This window comes from Urocampus carinirostris, chromosome 10 (assembly GCF_059441175.1).
Source record: "Urocampus carinirostris isolate Australia breed hairy pipefish chromosome 10, RoL_Ucar_1.0, whole genome shotgun sequence".
In the NCBI taxonomy this organism is placed as follows: domain Eukaryota; kingdom Metazoa; phylum Chordata; class Actinopteri; order Syngnathiformes; family Syngnathidae; genus Urocampus; species Urocampus carinirostris.
The window spans coordinates 26,097,413-26,119,578 of NC_142358.1; the positions used below are offsets into that span (position 1 = coordinate 26,097,413).

At 40.0% G+C, this 22,166-nt stretch overlaps 1 protein-coding gene across 1 annotated transcript; it reads left to right on the top strand.

Annotated features, from left to right (window-relative positions):
* The first annotated feature begins 3,641 nt into the window (after positions 1 to 3,641).
* On the top strand, positions 3,642 to 20,615 carry alp3 (alkaline phosphatase 3). Its single transcript, XM_088346144.1, has 11 exons — positions 3,642 to 3,739; positions 5,784 to 5,900; positions 6,007 to 6,122; positions 7,662 to 7,836; positions 9,156 to 9,328; positions 9,510 to 9,650; positions 11,758 to 11,827; positions 13,400 to 13,534; positions 14,175 to 14,366; positions 16,648 to 16,764; positions 20,305 to 20,615. Exons 1-11 carry the CDS (start codon positions 3,670 to 3,672, stop codon positions 20,613 to 20,615), a joined length of 1,617 nt encoding a protein of 538 aa, XP_088202270.1. The 5' UTR covers positions 3,642 to 3,669.
* The last annotated feature ends 1,551 nt before the right edge of the window (positions 20,616 to 22,166 follow it).

Genomic DNA, 22,166 nt, shown 5'->3' on the forward strand with positions numbered 1-22,166 from the left:
CTTTTCCCTTTTCGTTTTTCTTGGGGTTTTGGTTGGCTTTTTGCCACTACTTGAAACAGTCCTTTAGTTAATTTCAGTATTTTATTATTTTTATGGAAAAAAAAAACCTGCGGGGACGAGTCACTCTCCAGCACTCATTTCACGAATCCCGAAAAGATCTACTAAAAGTAAGATAAAAACAGATCAGTGGAAAATAAAGCACAAGGGCTATTTACATTCAGTTTGGCATTGTTAATGCATAATAGAGAAAATAATCAATTTTCAACTTTTTAGTGAGGCTTCAAATGACTCACCCCACTTTGAAGTCAGTCAAGTCCTGCTATACTTTGGGAGACCGGAGAATTCATTACAGTAATCGAAACTGGAAGTAACAACTGCATTAATTATAATCTCAGCATCAGACTGGGACAGCATAGAGCGATATTTTGCAATGTTGCAAAGATGGAAAAAAGCTGTTCTAGTAATTTTCTTAATATGTGTTTGAAAGGACAGATTGGGGTTGAATGTGATACCTAGATTTTTGACTGAGTCACTCTGGGTGACATTACATTTGTCACAGTCAGCAGGTCTCGAACAACCATCTCAATTTTGAGAACGATTCCTATCAATAATGTGTGCATTGAATAGCAAATGAAAACAAGCAAACACTGTAAAATACGGGTAGTCGGAAACAAAACTGTGCCACTTTATCAGATAAATATAAATGTCCATGACCAGCAGGGTTGGGTAGGGTTACTTTAACTGGATTACTTTCAAATACTTTCGGATTCATATTCTATTCTATTCTATTACTCCAATACCAAATATGCTAATAAAAGACAAAAGAAACTAAATATGAATAAAATTACTAAATTTTGTGCAGGCTTGGGGAGTAACGGAATACATGGAACGGCAAAAATGATGTTGGCAAGCTGTTTGGATTTATTTTTATTTTTTTTCTGTCGCATTTTATGTTAGTTTTGCCGGAGATCAAATAGATCAAAGCCAGGAGAGAAAGCTTACCACGTGTTGTGAGTCATAATTTTATTCATATTTAGTTTCTTTTTTTTTTTTTAAGCATATTTGGTATTGGAGTAATCCAAAAGTAATTGAAAGTAATCAAGTTAAAGTAACCCTACCCAACCCTGATGAGCAGTTGAATATCCTTCAATAGTTACCCATCTCATTTAAGTGCACTCATAAAAGAACTTGCTTTGTCTATTAAAAATAAGAAGAAATTCCACCTTGCTATGTTCATAACCGTGCATCGGAATGTTATCTTTGTTCACTGATTAGTACAATCTGCACTGGGTTTTGTTGTTTCGTCAACAATCACTCTCTGTCAGTGCTTGGTGATCAAAACACAGCCTCTCACACTTATCAACCACAATGTTTTGCCCCCAACCCTCACAGAGTCTAACAAAGGTAACCAGAATAATGGAACTTTTTCAATTTGAGTACACAAACATCCTCAACCACAGTAAAGCAGTCCGGGATTAGATCAATGATAATGCTAGGAAACCAAAAATATATTTTTATGTAGCTCTTTGATCTCCTTATCTTGTAAGAGCCAATGGACTTTCTGCCAGATTATCATAGTTTGTGTTGTCAGTCAATACTTAACTGATAAGAGATCTAAGACTCACACACATGTACACATATGCAGTACCTTGCAAAAGTATTGCCCTGGCAAGAACTTTTTGATATACTGTATTGCCATCTTTTAGGCTTCAAACGTATAAATACAAAACTACAAATATTTTCTAAGAATCAACAACATGTGAGACATACTCGTGAAAAGGAACCAAATTTATTCAAAGTTTCATTTTGATATTGGAAAAATAGGCGTTGCAAAATCATTGGTCCCCTCTGAGTGTCAGAACCAGAACTGATGGTAGACCCAGACGCGTAACGTTTCACAAGAAACATTATTGCGGGAGCTGAGAAGTCAGCTATGCCAAAGCAAGCGCCAGTAATCCGGCAATCGCTGGGCAGGAGGAGCAGGGAGCTCACTGGATCAGAGCGTGGTTGAATGGCAGAAACGAGTTGAGTAGCCGGGACGGGCGATCGGAGTGTAGTCGATGGGCAGAAGCGAGTCGAGTAGCTGGGTCGGGAGATCGGAGCATGGTCGATGGGCAGAAACGAGTCAAGTAGCGGGGAAGGGAGATCAGAGCGTGGTCGGTGGGTAAACACGGATCAAGTAGCCGAGGCGGAAGATCGGAGCGTGGTCGAAGGAAGGAAAAAGTCAGGGAGAGAGAGACGATCGGGAAGCCAGGGGCAGACGAGCAGGAAACAGATAAGGACGGGACAGACGGGATCCAGAGTCAAATAGTGCTTGCCTTGCATGTACGGAGGTTCGCTGACGGACTGACAAGGAGAGAAAGGGAGCGTTGAGTTTAAATAGAATGTGAACCAATCAGGCAACGAGCATCAGCTGGCGCCAAACGAGCGGGCATAGGTGAATGCAATGGGCAATCATGACAATGAGTTATACTCTGTACAGCCTCACATTGCTGCAATAACAGCCACGGGTCTTTTTGGGAATGTCTCTATAATTTTTACACATCTTGAAACAAATATTTGGCCATTCTTCCTTACAAAACAGCTAAAATTCTTTAAGGTCTGATGGTGGCTGTTGTCCACAGCATTATTCCTAATATTCCACAAATGCTCGATTGAGATCTGGACTTTGGCCTGGCCGTTTTAACACCTTTACGGCATATTATTAGTTTTAAACCATTCCATTGTAGATTTTGTTTCACGTTTCGTGTTATGGTCCTGTTGGAAGGTGAACCTGTGCCCCATACTCAGGTTTCCTGCAGACTCCAACAGATCTTCTGCCAGAATTGCCCCGTTTTTGGCTCCATCCATCTTCCCATCAACTCCCATCAATGCAAAGTACGATTAATCTTATCTTAGTCTTATGCACAGAGTGTCCCACCTCAGCGGTGTATGCTTGCGGGTTATCCAATTTGATCACGGGCTCTTGGTTGCCTCTCTGATTAGTTTTTTTCTTGTTTGGGCCAAAAATGTAGTGGGGTTAGCAGTACTTTTATGCTCTCTCCTTTTTTATATTATTGCTTGCACATTGCTCCAGGAGATTTTTAAATGTTGCAAAATCAGTCATTTTTGGCAACATTTGATCATTCAGAAGTCATCGTGGAACTGCTGGAGGCAGTGAGATGAGCTGAAAGAACAGGGGGGCACTCCTACAATTCAGTTTTTTCGTAAACAATTTAGAATGTTGAAATAATTACCACCTCACAATTGTGTCTCACATTTTGTTAATACCAGGAAAATATTTGCAGTTGTTTAGCTTTAAGTTTGAAGCCTCAAAAGGGGCACTATGACAAAACGTTTATGGGTAAGAGAATCACTTTCGCCAGGCACTGTAAAGGCAAACCTAAATAAACATTTGAAAAATTCCCTTTATTGATTGCCTAACTTATTAATAAAACCTCCAGGTTAAAAAAAAAGTGAGCTAGCTGTAACGGCACAAACACTCATTCTGCTCCCAAGATAATACAGCTACTGCACTCAAGTGTCATAAATGAATGAGAGGCCCAAGGATCATTTATGACATGTTGTAAAAAATGACATAACACGGGAATGGACGCCCTAAGCAACGTTTGAACCAAAAGGTGATCTCTAAGAAGGCTAGAGGATCAATCCTCCGGCGACAGCAAAGCTATGGAACCTTCGAAAGTCTCCGTCTTGGCTCTTTTACTGCTGGCCGTCTTTGGTACAACTGCCGCCAAAGGTAAACCTTTCAGAGTATCTGACATTTCAAGCACACTTGGTACTCTTTGATTTTGTTTAACTAGACTTTTCAAGTGCTTTTTTGGGGATTCACACAAGAGCATTAACATAACATTTCATTTCAAGTAAATGCAAATATCTATCTTTAAATAATTTTGAAAATCATTGGGGAAAGTGCGATAAAATTGAAAAAATGTGTTTTGTGTTCTTTCAAAAGCCAAACCTTAACGTCATGGTGGGAAAAGAGCTAGCGGCGGGTGATCCCGAGATTTTGTTATTCTTTCGATGCAAGTAAAAACAGGGTTGTATACATCGATACCGATCCTATACGGATACACTTTGCTCGGAAATGCCATTATCATTCAATAACTGAACCCTTCACCCTTTGAATAAGTTTATAAATACACTAGAAAAGGCAAAACGATTAAAAAGGTTCTGTTAGTGGAAAAAAATACATATATAAATATTTCTTTTATAACAGTTTCAAAACAAAAGCGAAGAGATTTAAACCAAAATAATGCAGCAAACTTTGACATTTTTATTGTTTAATATCTCGTGCATCCATTCAATATGGTTGGTGTAAAGGAGAGGCGAGACGTTTCTTTTTAAATGAAAGTGGAATAAGAAAGCTTGATGCGGTTGAAAAGATGGTCGGATCGCTTTTTTTCGGCCACTCTCTACTACGGAGGAAGAAGTTGCCTAACTCTTGAAGCTCATCTTCCAAAAGTGAGTTAAACTTAACTTTATTTATATTTATAGAGTATATTATTTTATGCAATGTGTATTTTCTAGTACAGAACAATACAGGTTACTTGTACAAGCCTTAAACATACTTATATGAACCTTAAACATACAAAAAATTGCACTGAAGGAACTTACAAACAAATTCAATTTACGAACGATCGTCCCGAACCTAACTCACTCGTAAGTCGGGCAGCGTCTGTCTTAACATAACATACTTTTTCCAATAACAACCGTTTTAGAACAAAAGTCAAGAGAATCAAACCCAAAAATGCATTCAGGAAACAAAAATACAAATACTGTAGAACAATGTTAACAATATTTTAGAAATAAAGTGTTAACACAATTGAATTCAATTTGAAAGTTATAATCTATGACACTCGAACAACATTATCATACCGATAGTTGTCATAGGAACACAGTATCGATCCCAAGACAATAATATCAATCCGATCCAAGTACTCGCTCAGGATCAATATTATCGATATTTGGATTGATTTGCCCACCCTCATTTCAGACTGCAAAAGCAAATTTTTGAATGCCTCGTTGTCTATCACTTTTGCATGCACGACTCAAAGAGGATTTTGACTAATAGCAAACAGGTAGACTGGAGCATCAGGTTAGCAAGGCCACTTTAAAGTGCTTCGTTGTCTCAGTGTCAAAAATGTTATTATTCTCTCTGATATTTTCTTTAGATATTCGTGGACAATTAAATTTTTATTCCCAGGTCATGTTGAAGATATTTAATAATCAGTCCACTGCTACGTGTTTTAGTTGCGTTTAACGGCATGAACATACACAATCAAGGGACAGTGTGTGTTATTTACCGCCCCCTAGTGGCATTCAAAACTAACGTTGATTTTGATAACAGGCAGAATAAATGAACTTCCATAAAAATGTGCATTTAGTAAAAAAGTCATTGGTAAAGAATTATGCATTTATTTTTCATAACATGAGTCTCGTCATGCTAAATTCCAAATCTGTTCTAAGAGCTCTACCCGTTCCTTTTCTTTTTATTAAATCTCCTAGGGTACAAAAAACAGTTCCACCCTAAAAGGTGTGAAAATTAAATAACAGTTACATTATTGGCCGATAGGGGACAATTATTTAGTCAAAATGACGAGCAATAGTGAGGTATAACAGTTAAAATAATGAACTGGCATTCTATGCAATCTCCTTTGAAGGAGTCATATATTAAAAACAGAATACACTCATTACAAATGTGCCCTAACTTAATCCCTTGTGAGATCCTCCTAAAAGCACAACAATCAAGTTAATCCTATTCACCCATTTCAAATACACAGTTGAAGAGGAGAACCCCGAGTTCTGGAGATCGCAGGCAAAGAAGACGTTGGAAACAGCTTTAAACAGAAGGCAAAACACCAACGTGGCTAAAAACATTCTCTTCTTCCTTGGAGATGGTATGTTGCAGTTCGCAATAAAAGAAAAAGAAGACAAATAAATCATGTGAGATGTGTCTGAAATTGTCGAATAAAAGCAGTGAACGGTTGTGCCCATTGATATCAGGTATGGGAATCACAACTTACACAGCAGCTCGCATCCTCAAAGGACAACTGCAGAACCAAACGGGAGAGGAGACGGTCATGACAATGGACACCTTCCCCCATGTGGGATTGGCTAAGGTAACAGGCACACATGCACTCTTGTAGTTCTCAAGTTAATTATTTTCATTTTTGTGCATAGTAGAATTTGTTTGTCTCTTGAGGGCTGTGAAATCTGTCTCGCATACGCTCGCTTTAGGCTTCCAGGCCTCCATTTATTATGAATGACAGAAACTTGAAGGCTGCGCATCTGATGTCTGAAGTAGAATGGAATGATTACATCACCTATCCATCCATCCATCCATCCATCCATCCATCCATCCATCCATCCATCCATCCATCCATCCATCCATCCATCTATCCATCCATCCATCCATCCATCTATCCATCCATCCATCCACCCATTTATCCAACCACCCATTTATCTATCCATTCATCCATCCATCCGTTCATCCATTCATCCATTCATCCATTCATCCATTTATCCATTCAACCAACCAACCATCCATCCATCCATTTAAGCATCCAAACAACCATGTATCGATTGAGCCATCCCTCAATCCATTTATCCATTTATCTATCCATCCATTTATCCATCCATCCATCCATCCATTTATCCATTGAGCCATCCCTCCATCCATCCATGTATCCATCCAACCAACCATTTTTCTATCCATCCTTTCATCCATCCATCCCTCTATCCATCCATATATCCATCCAACCAACCATTTTTCCATTCAGCCATCCATCCATCCACTTATCCATTCATCGATTCATCCATTTTCCCATCCAACCATCAATCCATCTTTCTATTCATCCATTTATCCATCCATGCTTCCATCCATCCATCCATTTATCCATCCAATCAACCAACCATCCATGTATCTTTCCATTTATCCATTCAACCAACCACTTGTCCATTCAGCCGTCCACTATCCATTTATCCATTCATCCATTCATCCATTTACCCATCAATTCATTCATCCATCCATTTATCTAACAACCAACAAACCAACCATCCATCCATTTATCCATCCATTTATCCATCCAACCAACCATTTTTCCATTCAGCCATCCATCCATTTATCATCCAACTAACTATTTATCCATCCATTTATCCATCCAATCAACCTACCATCCATGTATCTTTCATTTATCCATTCAACCAACCATTTGTCCATTCAGCCATCCACTATCCATCTGTCCATTCATCCATGTATCCATCAATTCATTCATCCATCCATTTATCTAACAACCAACAAACCAACCATCCATCCATTCATCCATCAAACCAACCATTTTTCCATTCAGCTATCCATCCATTTATCATCCAACTAACTATTTATCCATCCATCCAACCCTCCATCCATCCATCCATCCATCCACGCGGGCCACTACAAACTTGGTCATGGGCTGTAATTTCACCTGGGCCAGACTTTAGACCCCTGATCTAAGTAAACCCTATTTGTACTATAGCATTAAAGGCAAATTGTATATTATTTAGCGTCTTTCTATTTTACAGCATCCATCCCACGATCAGTTTGGCTTTCACTCTTCCACAGGGTTAAAAACATTGTCTCTCAGTCGGTTGAACTTAAATTGCTGGTGTTATTTGTGCAGACCTACAGCGTAGACTTCCAGATTGCAGATAGCGCCGCCACAGCCACTGCTTATCTGTGCGGGGTCAAAACCAACCTGAACACCATTGGTGTCAGCGCTGCCGCTCGGAACGGAGTTTGTAAGAGTCAGAAGGGCAATGAAGTCGCATCCATCCTCAAGTGGGCCAAAAATGCCGGTGAGGATACCAAAACCATACAATACGATTTCGGCACCATTACAAATGGTATCGAGTTTATAGATTATATTATTATATAATGTGCAGAATGTAAAAACACCTTTTTATCGTGTTACTATGTTATCAGCATTTTGCATATCATAACACACAGTACTTATGTCATAAACTACCGATAGTTTTGTCAGAAGATAAAGTACAAGTCAACCCAAGGGATTACCCAACAATTTCGTATATTATATGAATTAAGAGGCCCCAGGGCCCACCCTGGACACCCTACAGAGACCATGTCTCTGGGCTGGCCTGGGAACGCCCCGGGATCCCATTTGATGAGCTGCACAAAGTAGCTGTGGATACGAAGATCTGGGCCTCCCCGCTGAAGCTGCTACCCCCGAGACCCAACACCGGACAAGCAGAAGAAAATGGATGGATGGATAGATGGATGGATGGACAATATTATAGTATTTTGTATTTAGATTACTGGTAACAGTTTTTAAACAGGTAACTAGTAACTGCATCAAATTACAATTTCAAAGTAATCATCCCAACCTAAAATACATTTATCAACAAAAGGATATTTTTAAGGCAACATGGACGCTGAGTGGTCGCGTGTCAGCCCCACAGTTCAGAGGTCCCAGGTTTAATTTTCAGCCAGAAGCTTCCCTGTGAGGAGTTTGCATGTTCTCTTTGTCCCTGTGTGTTTCTTCCCACACTCCAATGACAGGCATGGGCATTTGGCCTAGGTATAAGTGAGCATGTGGCTGGTTGTATTTCTATGTGTGCCCTGCGACTGGCTGGCAATCAGTCCAGGGTGTCGCCTGCCCACCCGAAGAGAACTGGGATGGGCTCCAGTACCCCCATGACCCTATTGAGGACAACTGGTCTACAAAATGGATGCATGGATATCTTGTAAATCTTACAGACAATGTGGTCACAACAACGAAGCAGATAGCTAGTACTAGTGATGATGTCATGTGTCAATGAAAATATCTAACTAGACTGAACTAATAGGGCATCCTGTTGGAGAGTCTCCTTCCAAATAAATATGGAAAACAATCTAGGTCAACTTCAAATGAACTTTTCCTTGCAAGATCACTCCCTGCCTGGTGTCCGTAAATATAGCACACAAGCCACCAACCAAAACCAGTTAACATCTCAGTCTTTGGTCATTAGCCTGAAGAATGTCCGCACAGGTCCGCCTCAGGCAACTTTGACCTCGATCTTGCGAACCTTGCCATAAAGTCCAGGAAATGTTTTGGTGTCAAGAGCTGTGGGTCATTCACTGCAACTCTTTTAATTGTTTGACTGATTGCAATATACAGGGAAGTCTGTCGGGATTGTAACAACCACGCGGGTTCAACACGCTACGCCAGCCGCCAGCTACGCTCACACGGCAAGCAGGAAGTGGTACTCTGACGCCGACATGCCCGCCAGCGCCAAGAGAGATGGCTGCACTGACATCGCTTATCAGATGATCAGTAATATCGACATAGATGTGAGGCTATCATTCCTAACATTTGAAGCAGTCATGAAAGCTTGATATCTTGTTTCACTCATTTTCCCTGTTATCTAAAGCTTTCAACGTCAAAGATCCATCTCATTGATGGGTTTTGATGTCAAAGATTAGTTTGACACATTTGACTACAAAGGAGTTAACAAAATGTGAATACTTGCAGGTGATCATTGGCGGTGGAAGAAAGTACATGACCCCCAGAGGCACCAAGGATCCAGAATACCCCAAGGACTTCACATCCTGGGGGAAAAGGCGGGACTCGCTTAATCTCATCAATGAATGGAAAAACAGGAAATTAGGCAAGGTACTCAACTTGCAATCTATGTTTTGGTACCCCAACTTTATGCTCAAAAATCTGATGTAAGATTCAAACCGTTTGTACGGTACTTTTGATACTTCAGGTATTTGAAAACGTGTTTTCGTAACATTTTGGGGGTGGACACAATATGCGGGGAAGCAGAATACAATGCAGTCCTGCCTAAAACAAGGTACAAAGTAACAAACATGTGGTTCAAAACTACTAATCGAGTGAGTAGACAAGAATTAAACCTGACGTGATATGATTGAGACAAAGACAATTGCTTAGACAATTAATATTAAGAGCTGGAAAAATGAGGTGCAAGTATTTAGACAGACCAGGCGGTCGCTCTCCTGCCACTTCACCCTGATTGGTCCCCTCTAACGGGAAGAGTGTACTTGTCAACAACCAGAACAGGATCAGGACGTTCTCAGACAAGCCTTCTATTTTACGGGAAATGGGGAGTCATGCACCTTAGGCAGCCGGTCTGGCGTGGTAGGACAGGAAGCCAGAGACCGACGAGACCGATTCCAATTGCCCAGTTGATATCGGACAGATGGGGTCGATACTGGACATGAAGTGACAGACAGGATAGATAACGAATCAAGAAATTGAAAATTAACAAGAGAAACTATATGGGAACGAAAACATGAGAAAATAATAAACAGGACAAAAATAGATGGAAACAAAACTGAAAACCTAAATTAAACAGGACAAAATAAACGGGAAAAATATTGGACAGGAAACTCCAACAGGAAAATGGGACAGAGTCAGAACCCATGTCTTGCGGGGCAGAGGTTCATTGACGGACTGACAAAAGGAGACAGATAGGAGTGGGTTTAAATAGGGACAGGGAGCCAATCAGAGTCCGAGGCAGTTGGCGCCAAAAGAGCGGGCATAGGTGCCTCGCTTCAGTACTGACAGTTTAAATCTGAACTAGAAACTCATGGTTGTTGAAAACAGGCTTTCAAACCTTTTCTCAGGAGTGACATACAAAAAAAAGGATACATGAGCCACTTGTCAACTCAATGATCATAGTAATTTGTGTTTTGTGTTTTCTTTTACAGAAACCCAAATATCTTTATGTTAGGGTACGTTATGATTTTACAAAAGATGATCCGTTTGGCAGAATATTTTGCTGACTGCAAGTGAATAATTTTTAGTCTCCAAAAGGGTTTTTTTTTCATTGTGTTGAGTCAGTTACCTAGCTAGCCGTTTTAAGAAATTGTGTCCCCACCTGCGACATGGGATATCAAATCTACTGCTCATGAGCCTCAAACTTTGTTCAACAGCAACAAAGCGGTTGTTTTAGAAAAATATTCCACCAACCTGCAGTGCACACATTTGGGGGATATTTATTCTTGTTATATAACGTGTCACTGCATATATACTGTAAAGTCATGATTGTATGATTTCTTCAGTTATAACTTTTTTATTATAGCAGTCATTTATAACTCAGTTTTTTAGTCATAATTAATTCACCTTACAATTATTCATTAATTTCAGTGTGAATCTTTGACTTCTTGATATATCCTTTAATTTAGTTGTTTTTCAGTCTTTACATTGTTTCAAGTGGTGTTTTAATTTGCATGTAGGAGAAGGCCTTGAGGTTGTTCAGTTTACACAAAATGTTGTGGATATTTTTCCATTACCTCTCTTTAGTTTTGTTTTTATCATATCCCGCTTTCATAAAATAAAATAGATTTTCTGCTATGCTGGACTAAATCAAACAGCTTTGTTCTGTACCTCATTTGTGCCCAGAATATTCTGAAAAAAACCTCAACCAACTGCTTCACTCCAACTCTTTTTACTTGCCTCACAATTCGGATGTAAACAAACACACGGCGAAAGTAAAAACAGTTCCTTTTTATGATTTAAACGTTATTATAACAATTCCTTCACTAGTTTGTTTTTTACAATGGTTAGAGGTATGGCCCAATGTTGTTGGCTTATTTATAAATACACTTCAAGTAAACTTTTCGAAATGTCATGAGAACTAATTGAGAACAAGGTTATGAAAATTGAGTCCCCTCTGCATGTGGAAGTCAATATATGTCCCAAAATGATGCTTAAGTACTAAAATTGGTCCGTGTGTTTGTGTATTACACAACAGGCAGCCCATTATGTGTGGAATAAGAAAGAATTTGATGCTGTTGACCCTGAAACCACAGATTCCCTTATGGGTAAGTGTTTTGGCGTACAATATTTTACTTTGCTAACTTTATGCCGAGCAAGTTAAAATGAAAACATCTACCAAAGGAGTCTCCAAACTTTTCAGCTGAGACCAATAAATATGAGACGCAATGTAATTTCCATACACGTTTATATTACTCAAAGTAAGAACACTATTGACGTCTTATAATTTGTGCCTATCATATATTGTGCATTGTAACTTTTGGAGATGATCCAAATGAACCATAGTGGTGATCAATTTTTAGTATCCATCCATCCATCCATCCATTGTCTGCACCGCTTATCCTCAGTAGGGTTGCGGGGGTGCTGGAGCCAAACCCAGCCATCTTCTGGCAACGGGCAGAGGACACCCTGAACTGGTTGCCAGCCAGTCACAGGGCACACAGAGACAGACAACTGTCGTTTTTCTTATTTCAAAATAGTTTGGACTTGTTTATGTAAAATAAGTTAAAATAATGTGTAAAATGAGCAAAGGCATTTGAGGAAGCAGATGTATTAATTTTTCTAGTCATAAAAATGATTTTCTACCAAGGTAATAGTTGACATGAGCAAAAACCCCTAATTTAAATACTGTATTTCTGTTTAAAATATATTTAAAAATAATAAGAATGACACTTAAACAGAGCAATACTTTTATTTTAATAGTAATTCATCAAACCATTACCAGAACAAAATTCAACTACTGTACATCGTCTTTGATTATTTTCTGTTCTTTTTCAAATCAGAAGAAAAACAAATAAATAATGTTCATTGAGTATTAATATGACTGTAATGAAGAATAAGCGTATGATGACAAAAAACATGTCAGGACCAGAATGGAAACAGGACCCACTTGTGTGACGTTTACCACAAGTTTTATTGAAAGAGAGAGGAAGAGCTACGCCCACGATCCAGGGTTCGCTGGGCGCGGGAAGCAAATCGCTCTCGTACTCGGATTGTGATCCGAAAAAGGAAGTGGATCTTCCGTAGCGACCGATGGCGGTGTCAGGGGCGGAAAGCCGGGACTGGAAGAGCAAGACGTGGTCGGGGTCGGAAACGAGTCGTAAGCCAGGATGGGAGAGTAGACGTAGTCGGGAACAAAAAGTGGTTGTAAGCCGGGATGGGAGAGCAGACGTGGTCAGGATCAAAACGGGTCGTAGCCGGAGACAGATGGGAGCAAAAACGGGACAGGTGGGAGTCAGGGTAGAAAAAGGCTTGCCTAGTGTACACGGAGATTCGCAGACGGACTGACAACAGGGGATTGACAGGAATGGGTTCAAAAAGTGACAGGGAGCCAATCAGAACCCCGCGGCGGTTGGCACCAAATGAGCAGGCACGGGTGAATCACATCGGTAATCATGACAAAACATGCACACAAGATGCATTATGGTATCATTTTTAATGGCAAAGTCCCTCAATATCAATTGTACTGTTCATCTTGATCTTAAAAAGATGTACTGTAGGGTCCAACTTGTGACTTGGTACTAAGTGTCAACAAAGTTGTCTTTCTGATTTTTAGCAGTGCTTTATTTAAAAAAAAATTGAGTGCAGCATCAGGTCCAATGTGCTTCTCTTTCCTTCAGCTCTTTTTGAGCCCGGTGATCTGCGATATGAAGCAGAGCGGGACCCCAAAATGGATCCATCCATCGTGGAGACCACGGAAAAAGCCATCCGCATCCTCAGGAAAAACCCAAAAGGCTTCTTCCTCTTAGTGGAAGGTGAGGACATACCACCAAAGATAGAATGACGTTTCTACCGGGGAGATGATTATCTGAAAAGAGGAAATGGGGTGTGTTTGCACCTTTTGGGTCAATTGATCCAGTAGTCATGTAATAGTCAGGTCAACATAGTTTTGCATTTTATGAGGGAGCAACAATTGGAAAGAATTGGAGAGCTGAAAGGGGGATTTTTACTGCCAAGCCCCTTAAATGTGTCTGCTGCATTTGATTAAATGGAAATTGGATTAATCATTCCACTCAAACATGGTCATTTTATCCGCATAATCACAAGCTCATGTTTAAATTTAATCAGGCTCATTTTAACCCCTTACTCCAGCAAAGGACGTTCACAGTGTGAGTAAGTAAGTCCGAATCCTCCTCAAAGCATCAAGAAATGCGTAAGAGTTTCATCCAGTCAGTTTGAGAGCACCCTAGGTTCTCCCTAGCCACACCCTAATCCAAGATGCTTCTCACATGTAGGACACAATCAACTCACTCACTCATGACCTAAATGAGAAAAGACAGTATTATATCATATTTGCGCCTTCTGGCATTGCCTTTCAGCAATGTTTCGCTCTCTCGACATCCAGGGAGCCCTTTTTACACGGAGTTGACCACCTTGATCTCCTTCTGTCCTTAGGGGGCCGCATTGACCAGGCCCATCACGATGGCCGTGCGTACATGGCGCTTCATGAGGCGGTTGCGTTGGACAATGCTATAGCAAAGGGGCTGGAACTCACCAACGAGGAGGATACGCTAACCATAGTCATGGCTGACCATTCCCACCCGTTTACCTTCAATGGATACCCATTCCGAGGGCAAAGTATACTGGGTAAATACACGTAGTACAGTGGAACCTCGGTTTTCGAACGCCTCTCAGTTCGAACAAATCGGGGTCTGACCAAAAATGTCGAGAAATTCTTGCTTCGCTGTCAAAAAATGGGAGTTCGAACGCCGGTAATGCGTGAGTGCGTACGCTAGGGTGCGATGCTGAGCGGCGTACGGGTGTTTTGGCCCCTTATTATGCCTCCGAAGAAAGTCAGTGCAAGCAGCAAAGTTGCTACAGGTGAAAAAAGAAAAGTAGTGCGTACAACTATTGCATTTAAGAAATAAATAATTTCAAAATTTGAAGGAGGTGTGCGAGTGTCTGATCTTGCTAGGGAATACAGAATGGCTAAATGTAGGATCAGTATGTTACTAAAGAATAAGGAGGCTGTGAAATCTAGTGATGTGGCTAAGGGAGTGAGTGCTATACGCAAGCAACGGCCGTGCACCTGCGCCTTCTGCTGACCACCACAAAGGTAAGAAATCCTATCCATAATTTTTTTCTTTATCCTTTTTTTTATTTTAACACGTTCACGTTAGCGTAATCTTTCGTACGGAAGATTACGATAATGCGAACGTACGATTAGCCTGGGTTAGCTTTATGTGGGTGTTGGAACGGAGCCCCCTTTCCAATGAACCGCTCACCACTTGTTGTGGAGACCCGGGTGCTAAATGACTTGTAAACGACCTGATTTTTTTATTTTTACACGTTCATGTTAGCGTAATCTTTCGTACGGAAGATTATGATAACGCGGACGCACGATTAGCCTGTGTTAGCTTTATAATTACGTTAAACATTCAAGGTAAACGTTCAGGGTGTAGGAACGGATTAAAACGATTTAATTATTTCTAATGGGAAAACGATTTCGGTGATCGAACAAATCGGTTTTCGAACAGGGTTCTAGAACGGATTATGGTCGAGAACCGAGGTTCCACTGTATACTGAGTATTAAACAAATGAGAGTTTTGTAAAGATGAATGACATTTGGTAATGTGTCGGTGTGTTTGTGTTAGGGCACTCATTTACTTGCTTGCAGTAGATTTGCTATCCCTAGTTGCTTGACATTTCCTTTGGTTTGAACACACTTCAAATACCACAGCCAGCCGAGAGTCGTTTTATGCTCCCTGGACAAAACATAAAACATAAGCCCCCCCCCAAAAAAGATTTGTTTGGGTTCCTTTTGCCAGTCGCTCTGACTTCAATAAGGCTGTCAAGTACGACACGCTCCAATGGTTTCTTGTTCAGCTAAGAAATTAGGGATTGCCACATAGTAATTTAACAGACCCTGGTGATCCACTGGCTAGTACTTGGCACTCTCACTGTCGCTACCTGGGTTACATTCCATATCAGGGAATCAACTCATAAGAAATTTGCACCTTGATATATTTAAGTTTAGTAGTTCAATGTATGGGCAGCACGGCGGCGCAGTGGTTAGCGCGTCTGCGGCACAGTCCTAAGGTCTTGGGAACCTCCTGTGTGGGTTCAAATCCAGCTACCAGCCTACCTGTGCAGAGTTTGTATGTTCTCCCCGTGCTTGCGTGGGTTTCCTCCGGGCACTCCGGTTTCCTCTCACATTCCAAAGACATGCATTTCAGGTGGATTGGCCGGTCCAAATTGTCCCTAGGTGTGAATGAGCGAGCGAGTTGTCTGTCCCTGTGTGCCCTGTGATTGGCTGGCAACCAGTTCACGGTGTCCCCTGCCCACTGCCCGATGATTGCTGGGATGGGCTCCGGCAACCCCGCGACCCTACTGAGGATAAGCGGTGCAGCTAATGAGATGAGATGAGATGAGTTCAATGGATTTTGAACCTGCAAAGAGGACGGGGTGAAAAGTCTTCTGATAAGAAAGTCAATGATGTATACATTACTTGATATTTTCTTGTACAATTTCTGAAAGTGCCAATTAGACAAAACTAATCAACAGTTACTTTATTTTTGACCTACTCAGCATTGAGTAAACTTATCTGATTGTTGCAGACTTAAAGGACATCTTCACTGAACAGTCACTTTTCAGCTCCTTCCTCAAAAAAGTTGACTGGAACCTGGCTCTGAGCTTATCAAAATGCTGCTTGAAAAAAGGCCAATTCTGTCAACTCTCCTAGTCTCTACAGAGATTTTGACTGCGTTTCAGAGTGTTATTATATTGGGAGATGCTTGACCTTCGATTTGAGATTACATTTTCGGATGATTCAGAATTTTTTGGGGATGCACGGGATGCTCTAATGTGTGGAAGTGATACCAAAATAAGACGAGCTGATTTTTGTGTGTATGTGTTTGTGTTTTTTTAGGGAAGTCTCCACTTTGGGCCAGAGACATGTTGCCATACACTACACTCATGTATGGAAACGGACCTGGACACAGGATCATTAATGGAACACGACCTGACATTCGCAATGTCAACACAAGTAAGCTCTGTAGAATTCAGCATTTGTGGGATTGCCTCAACTACAGTATATACAGTACTCTAAAAACAATTGGGTCACCTCCAGACACTGCCCTACTATCGTTCGTAAGTTGAATTAGTTTGTAAGTTGCTTCAGTGCTATATTTTGTATGTTTAAGTTTTGTATAAGTATGTTTAAGGCTTGTAGGAGTAACCTGTATTGTTTTGTACCAAAACATAAACATTTCATAAAATAATAGGCTTTATGAAGAAAATAAAGTTAAGTTTAACTTACTTTTGGAAGATGAGCTTCAAGAGTTAGGCGACTTCCTCCTCCTTGGTAGAAAGTAGCCGAAAAAAAGCAATCCACCCGTTTTCTCAACTGTATGAAGCTTTCCTATTCCACTTTCATTTAAAATGAAACTCCTCTCTTCTTCTTTACACTTTACACCAACCATATCGAATGGATGCACGAGGTATTAAACAATAAATATTTCAAAGTTCTTAACGCGGTGGAGATACAGAATACTGTAGTATGTTTACACACGAACTAAAAAGAGGAAGCCGGATTTCTTCGTCGGGTTGGATGCTTGGTGAGCTCTCTCAGCGCCACACGCAAAGAAGCACTACAGTACTGTCCTGTAACCGGAAAAAGCTGCACACACACAAAAAAAATCTAACTTACAGCCATATGCGGGTATTTTACGACATCTCGAAAAAAAATGCTCGTATCTACCGTTTTTCATAAATCGAATGTTCGCAAGTAGGGGAGCGTCTGTATTATCCAGTCTGGTTGTAAGGATGGACCAATCCACTAATTGGGTGAATTTCTAGTCTGATTTGAACAAACAACACTCCAAAGTTGGGTTGTTTGTAAAAAACATTCATTCCACGTTGTTTAAGATAAATGAAAAATGGACAGTATTTCTATAGCATTTCTACCAGTCTCCGAAGACCTCCCAAAGCGCTTTACAATGTATTTCACACGCGCACACACACACACACACACACAGAAATAGTGGAGTCAGCCATGCAAGGGGTCTACCTGTTTATCAAGGGAATTAAGGGGTTCAGTGTCTTGCCCAAAGACACTTCGAAATTTAACGAACATGTGACATCTTGGTTCCAATACTGAACCTCTACCGCCTAAATAACTGGAAAAACTGTTCAATATAATTTGAAAAAAAATATTTACAAAAAAGACCCAAATCGGGTTGTTTTATACTAAACACCTCAAATGTTAGTTCTTTTGGTTTTTGAAATATCACCCAATATGCCCCCAAAATTCTAATTTTGTTTTACAATTCACAATAATCCACTCCACAAAAACTTGGATTGCAGCTTTAAATAGAATCCCGCAATCGTATTGTATAAAACAACTCCCTGAAAATGGTACATAAAACTACCTAAAGTAGAAGGTAATTCTGAGAAAACACAAAGAATCCAATCTTTTTTTTTTTTTTTTTTATATTGTTGTTAACAATAGCCCCTAAACCATGCAGGGACATTGTGTATTGTTTGACCATTAAATTTTGCTGTATTGTGAAGTACATCCCAAAAACGAGAGATATAAACCACAAGGGAGACTACAAACTATAGAGAAACAAACAAAAAAAAAACATTATTTTCCTGCCCAGCCTTTTGTAAGTTTTCTGTTTTTTTGGGTACCCATAATTGTAAAATGGCTGACAATTATGTCATCTCCATTTAGGTGAAGCTTATGTTTTGTAAAATAGATGTAAATTTGTTGTACTACAAGTATTTTCTTTAAAGCACATTTATCTGATAGTTCATGTATTTCTGCTTATTATCGAAATCAATGTTGTTGTTGTTTTTTTTTTAAATGAATAAAGTTTTTTTTACCACTTGCAGGTGGTGATTAAAAAATACTTCAATTTAAAATCAAGTGATGATACCGTCAGTTTGTATGAAAAACTCAGAAAGTTGGATCAAATTGACAAGTGGCTTTATCGATTTTGTCCCTATTTGGATTACTCTGGTCCAGTAAAAATGCTCCAAATTTTAAAGGCTATAATGAAAAAACAAAAACTAAAAAAACCTCATGATTAATAATACACACTAGTTGCACTAAATCACTTTAGGAAGGAGTTGGCAAAATAAGTGAATAAATTGCTCCAGAGCAGAGGTAAGAGCTTAAGCCTGAGTCTGAACCCGACCCGTATATCGGCGCGGGTTGGGCCTAAAATGTCAACATTACGTCAGGCTGGATTTCTCTCATGCTGATTTGAAAAGTATAAAAGTATACTTAAGCATTTATTGAAAAAGGAAAATATTTTTTTTATAGAAAAACTTCTCTATATGCTTTGGCTCTTTCTGACCATACATTAGATACAGTGCCTCCCCTTGTAATTAGAAATTGATCACATGGTTTACAGAACTTATGCAACCCCAAGATTATTCGATTTGGGCCAAGGTCCACCAAGTTAATACGTTCCTGGTTCTTTTCTATTTACATTTGGTTATTAAATCTACTTAATATATGTGCTCTTATTCAAAAGCTTTTTCTTCATATTCTATAAGTGTTTTTGGTGGTTTGTTATCCATCATATGTAAAAGAAATATAATAGGTGTAAACGTTTACACAGTCATGTTTAATTTAGATTTCATAATAACAGGTTTTAATTTGTGATCATAAATCACATCTTCTCCCACGTCCTCACAAATCTATCTAACTACCCTGGTCATATCCCCGAGAGGGGTGACCGACAGCGAGACAACAATTAAAAAGATAAAGAAAATAAAAGAAAATAAAAAGATAAAAAGGGATGAAGTAGTAAAAAGGAAAAAAAAAAACACGCACAAATTTTTTGGGACCATGGCCAACCCAAATGCCCAAAACACCCAAATAAGTTAAGCACCTCGGCATCCAAGTTGGTCATGCTTTCGTCCCTCCAGATGAAACGGGACACAAGAAAGCGGCCATGTCACTCGGGTCAGGGTGACACAACACACTCTTGTGTTCAACAGCAGGGCCCGACAGCTTTCGCTGGTTTACCCCTGCCGCGTCATACGGGTGCCCTGCCCATCCCTTAGAAAGCGTCCAAACATCCCACTATCCTTTTACAACACTTCTCCACTCATTCCTATCACCAACAATAGCTCTAGCTTCCATTATATTTAGACCTATTTCCTGCAGACCACTCATAACACTATCCATCCACGTCAATCGCGCCCTTCTTCTTGGTCTCCTTCCATTTACTTCTGCTCTGTAGATCCTCTTCAAACTTCTGCTCTGTAGATCCTCTTCAATGTCCTCACAAATAAAATAATACATTTTAGGTTTGCTTCGGGCTCAGTCCTGCAAATCAAGTTAATTGGTCAGGTTCGGGCAGTTTCAGGCAGGTTCGGGCTTTAATACCTTAAGGCGTGGGTCGGTTTGGGCTGGATTTTTTAGGCTGATCGGATCTTACCTCCTCTTCGGAGTGTAAATCACAGGAACAGTAAATGAATACAAAATGTGGGACTTACCCTTGAAAGTCTGAAAAAATTATTTTGTACAATATTTGTGACTAGGCTCTTATGCACACCTTTTTTCCAACAGAATCCAAAGAATACGTGCAGCTGTCTGCAGTGCCCACAGACTCAGCCACCCACAGCGGAGAGGACGTGGCGGTCCTGGCCCGCGGACCCATGGCCCATCTCTTCCATGGCGTTCAGGAGCAGAATTACATCGCTCACGCCATGGCTTATGCCGCCTGCGTGGGTGAAGACCTGAGGCACTGTCGAGGGCGAACGACTCCAGTTTTGGCATCCACCACCTTGAGCAAGGGAAGTAACGCTGCATCAGGAGCTAGAGGCTCAACAGCGTTGATAAGCTTCCTCCTCGGCGCAACGCGACTGGCCCTGATGTGACAATAACATCGCTGTCAGCACAACATCAGACATCAGATGGGACAGAGCCGGAATGTGCAGCGACAATGAGGAATACTGTATTTTCCGCACTATACTGTGCAACGGATTTTAAAGCGCAAATCCTAAATATAGCCTTTTGTAATATGAATGTCATCAATAAGACACACAAGACCAGGGGTCGGGAACATTTTTGACCCAAAGAGCCATTATAGCAAAATATTTACATATTTTTTATCTGCGAGAGCCATACCATATATGAAATAATAATAATGCCAGAGCCTGTGTACCATATCAACAAATAAACCACTTTAAACTCCTCTCCCCACTGCATTTACTTAAGATCCGTAAGGCTCATTTTGATCTTCATTTTATTTTCATAAATAATGCTTTCAAAACAAGATGAAAGCAGAGTTCTTTTGTAAAAGTGCCACACAATACTGCATAGGAGGATTCTGCCTTTTTTAACTTCGGTGCGGATAGGAAAGCTCCGCCTACCCCCACTGCTCACCCAATCGGATTGCTCTTTGTGCTTGGCTGGCGTTTACAGTTTATTGTGTGGGTTTTCATCTTGAAAGGTCTGTACAGGGACCCTAAATTGTTTAATGAGCTTCCATATAAACGATTCCTTAGTTACCTACAGCTAAAGCAAAGTAGACTGGTGTGACACCTTGACTGTAAACTGTAAGGGGAAGTATGCTCATTATATACTGGACTGAAACAATTATTTTAATAGGGCTGTCCATGCGGACACTAGACACAGCTCTGTGTGTATCAAGATTGGCTATTTAAATATTTCCATGATTATAATTTTATCTCCAAGCCTTATGTATGCACAAAAAGGAGCCACAGATTCCTGACCCCTACATCAGACTATAAGGTGCATTGAGTTAAAACTACAGTAAGAGCTAGTGCTGCATAATAAATATTCATTTAAACTGAATATTTTCTTTCACAGAACATCAATTAACATTATGACATCTGGTTTCCTCACAAAAATTAAATTTAGCAACAAACAATTATCATGTTAACCACAAGAGGGAAATAGAAGACCATGCTATGTGTTTCTTAAAGGCAGAACAGTTACTATATACATTATCGTTAACAACAGTTCAAACAAGACTACGTAAATGTCTACAAAACATTACCATAAACAAAAATACTTATTCAGGTAATCACAATACTTTTCATACTTGCGGACGAATTTTGTCCAAAGCAACAGAAGAGGATTTGCTGTGAGCGCTCGAAAGCGGGCATCTGAGCTGCTGCCGAAGTTCTGCCCTTCTCTTGAGTTTCTTTTTAGCAACAAACAATTAATATGTTAACAACAAGAGGGCAACAAAGATCACCCTATATGTTTCTCAAAGGGAGAACAGTTTCAAATTGTATCAACTGTATTTTCTGGTGTACAAGGTTGTAAGTGAGCCTTATTGTTTGGAGAATACGGTACTTATGATCTGTGTTGCATTGACAATCTTAACAATAAGTAGTTTCGTTTTCAACAAGAAAAGGGATCTTAATTTAATTAATTGAATGACCTTTTCTAATTAGCAT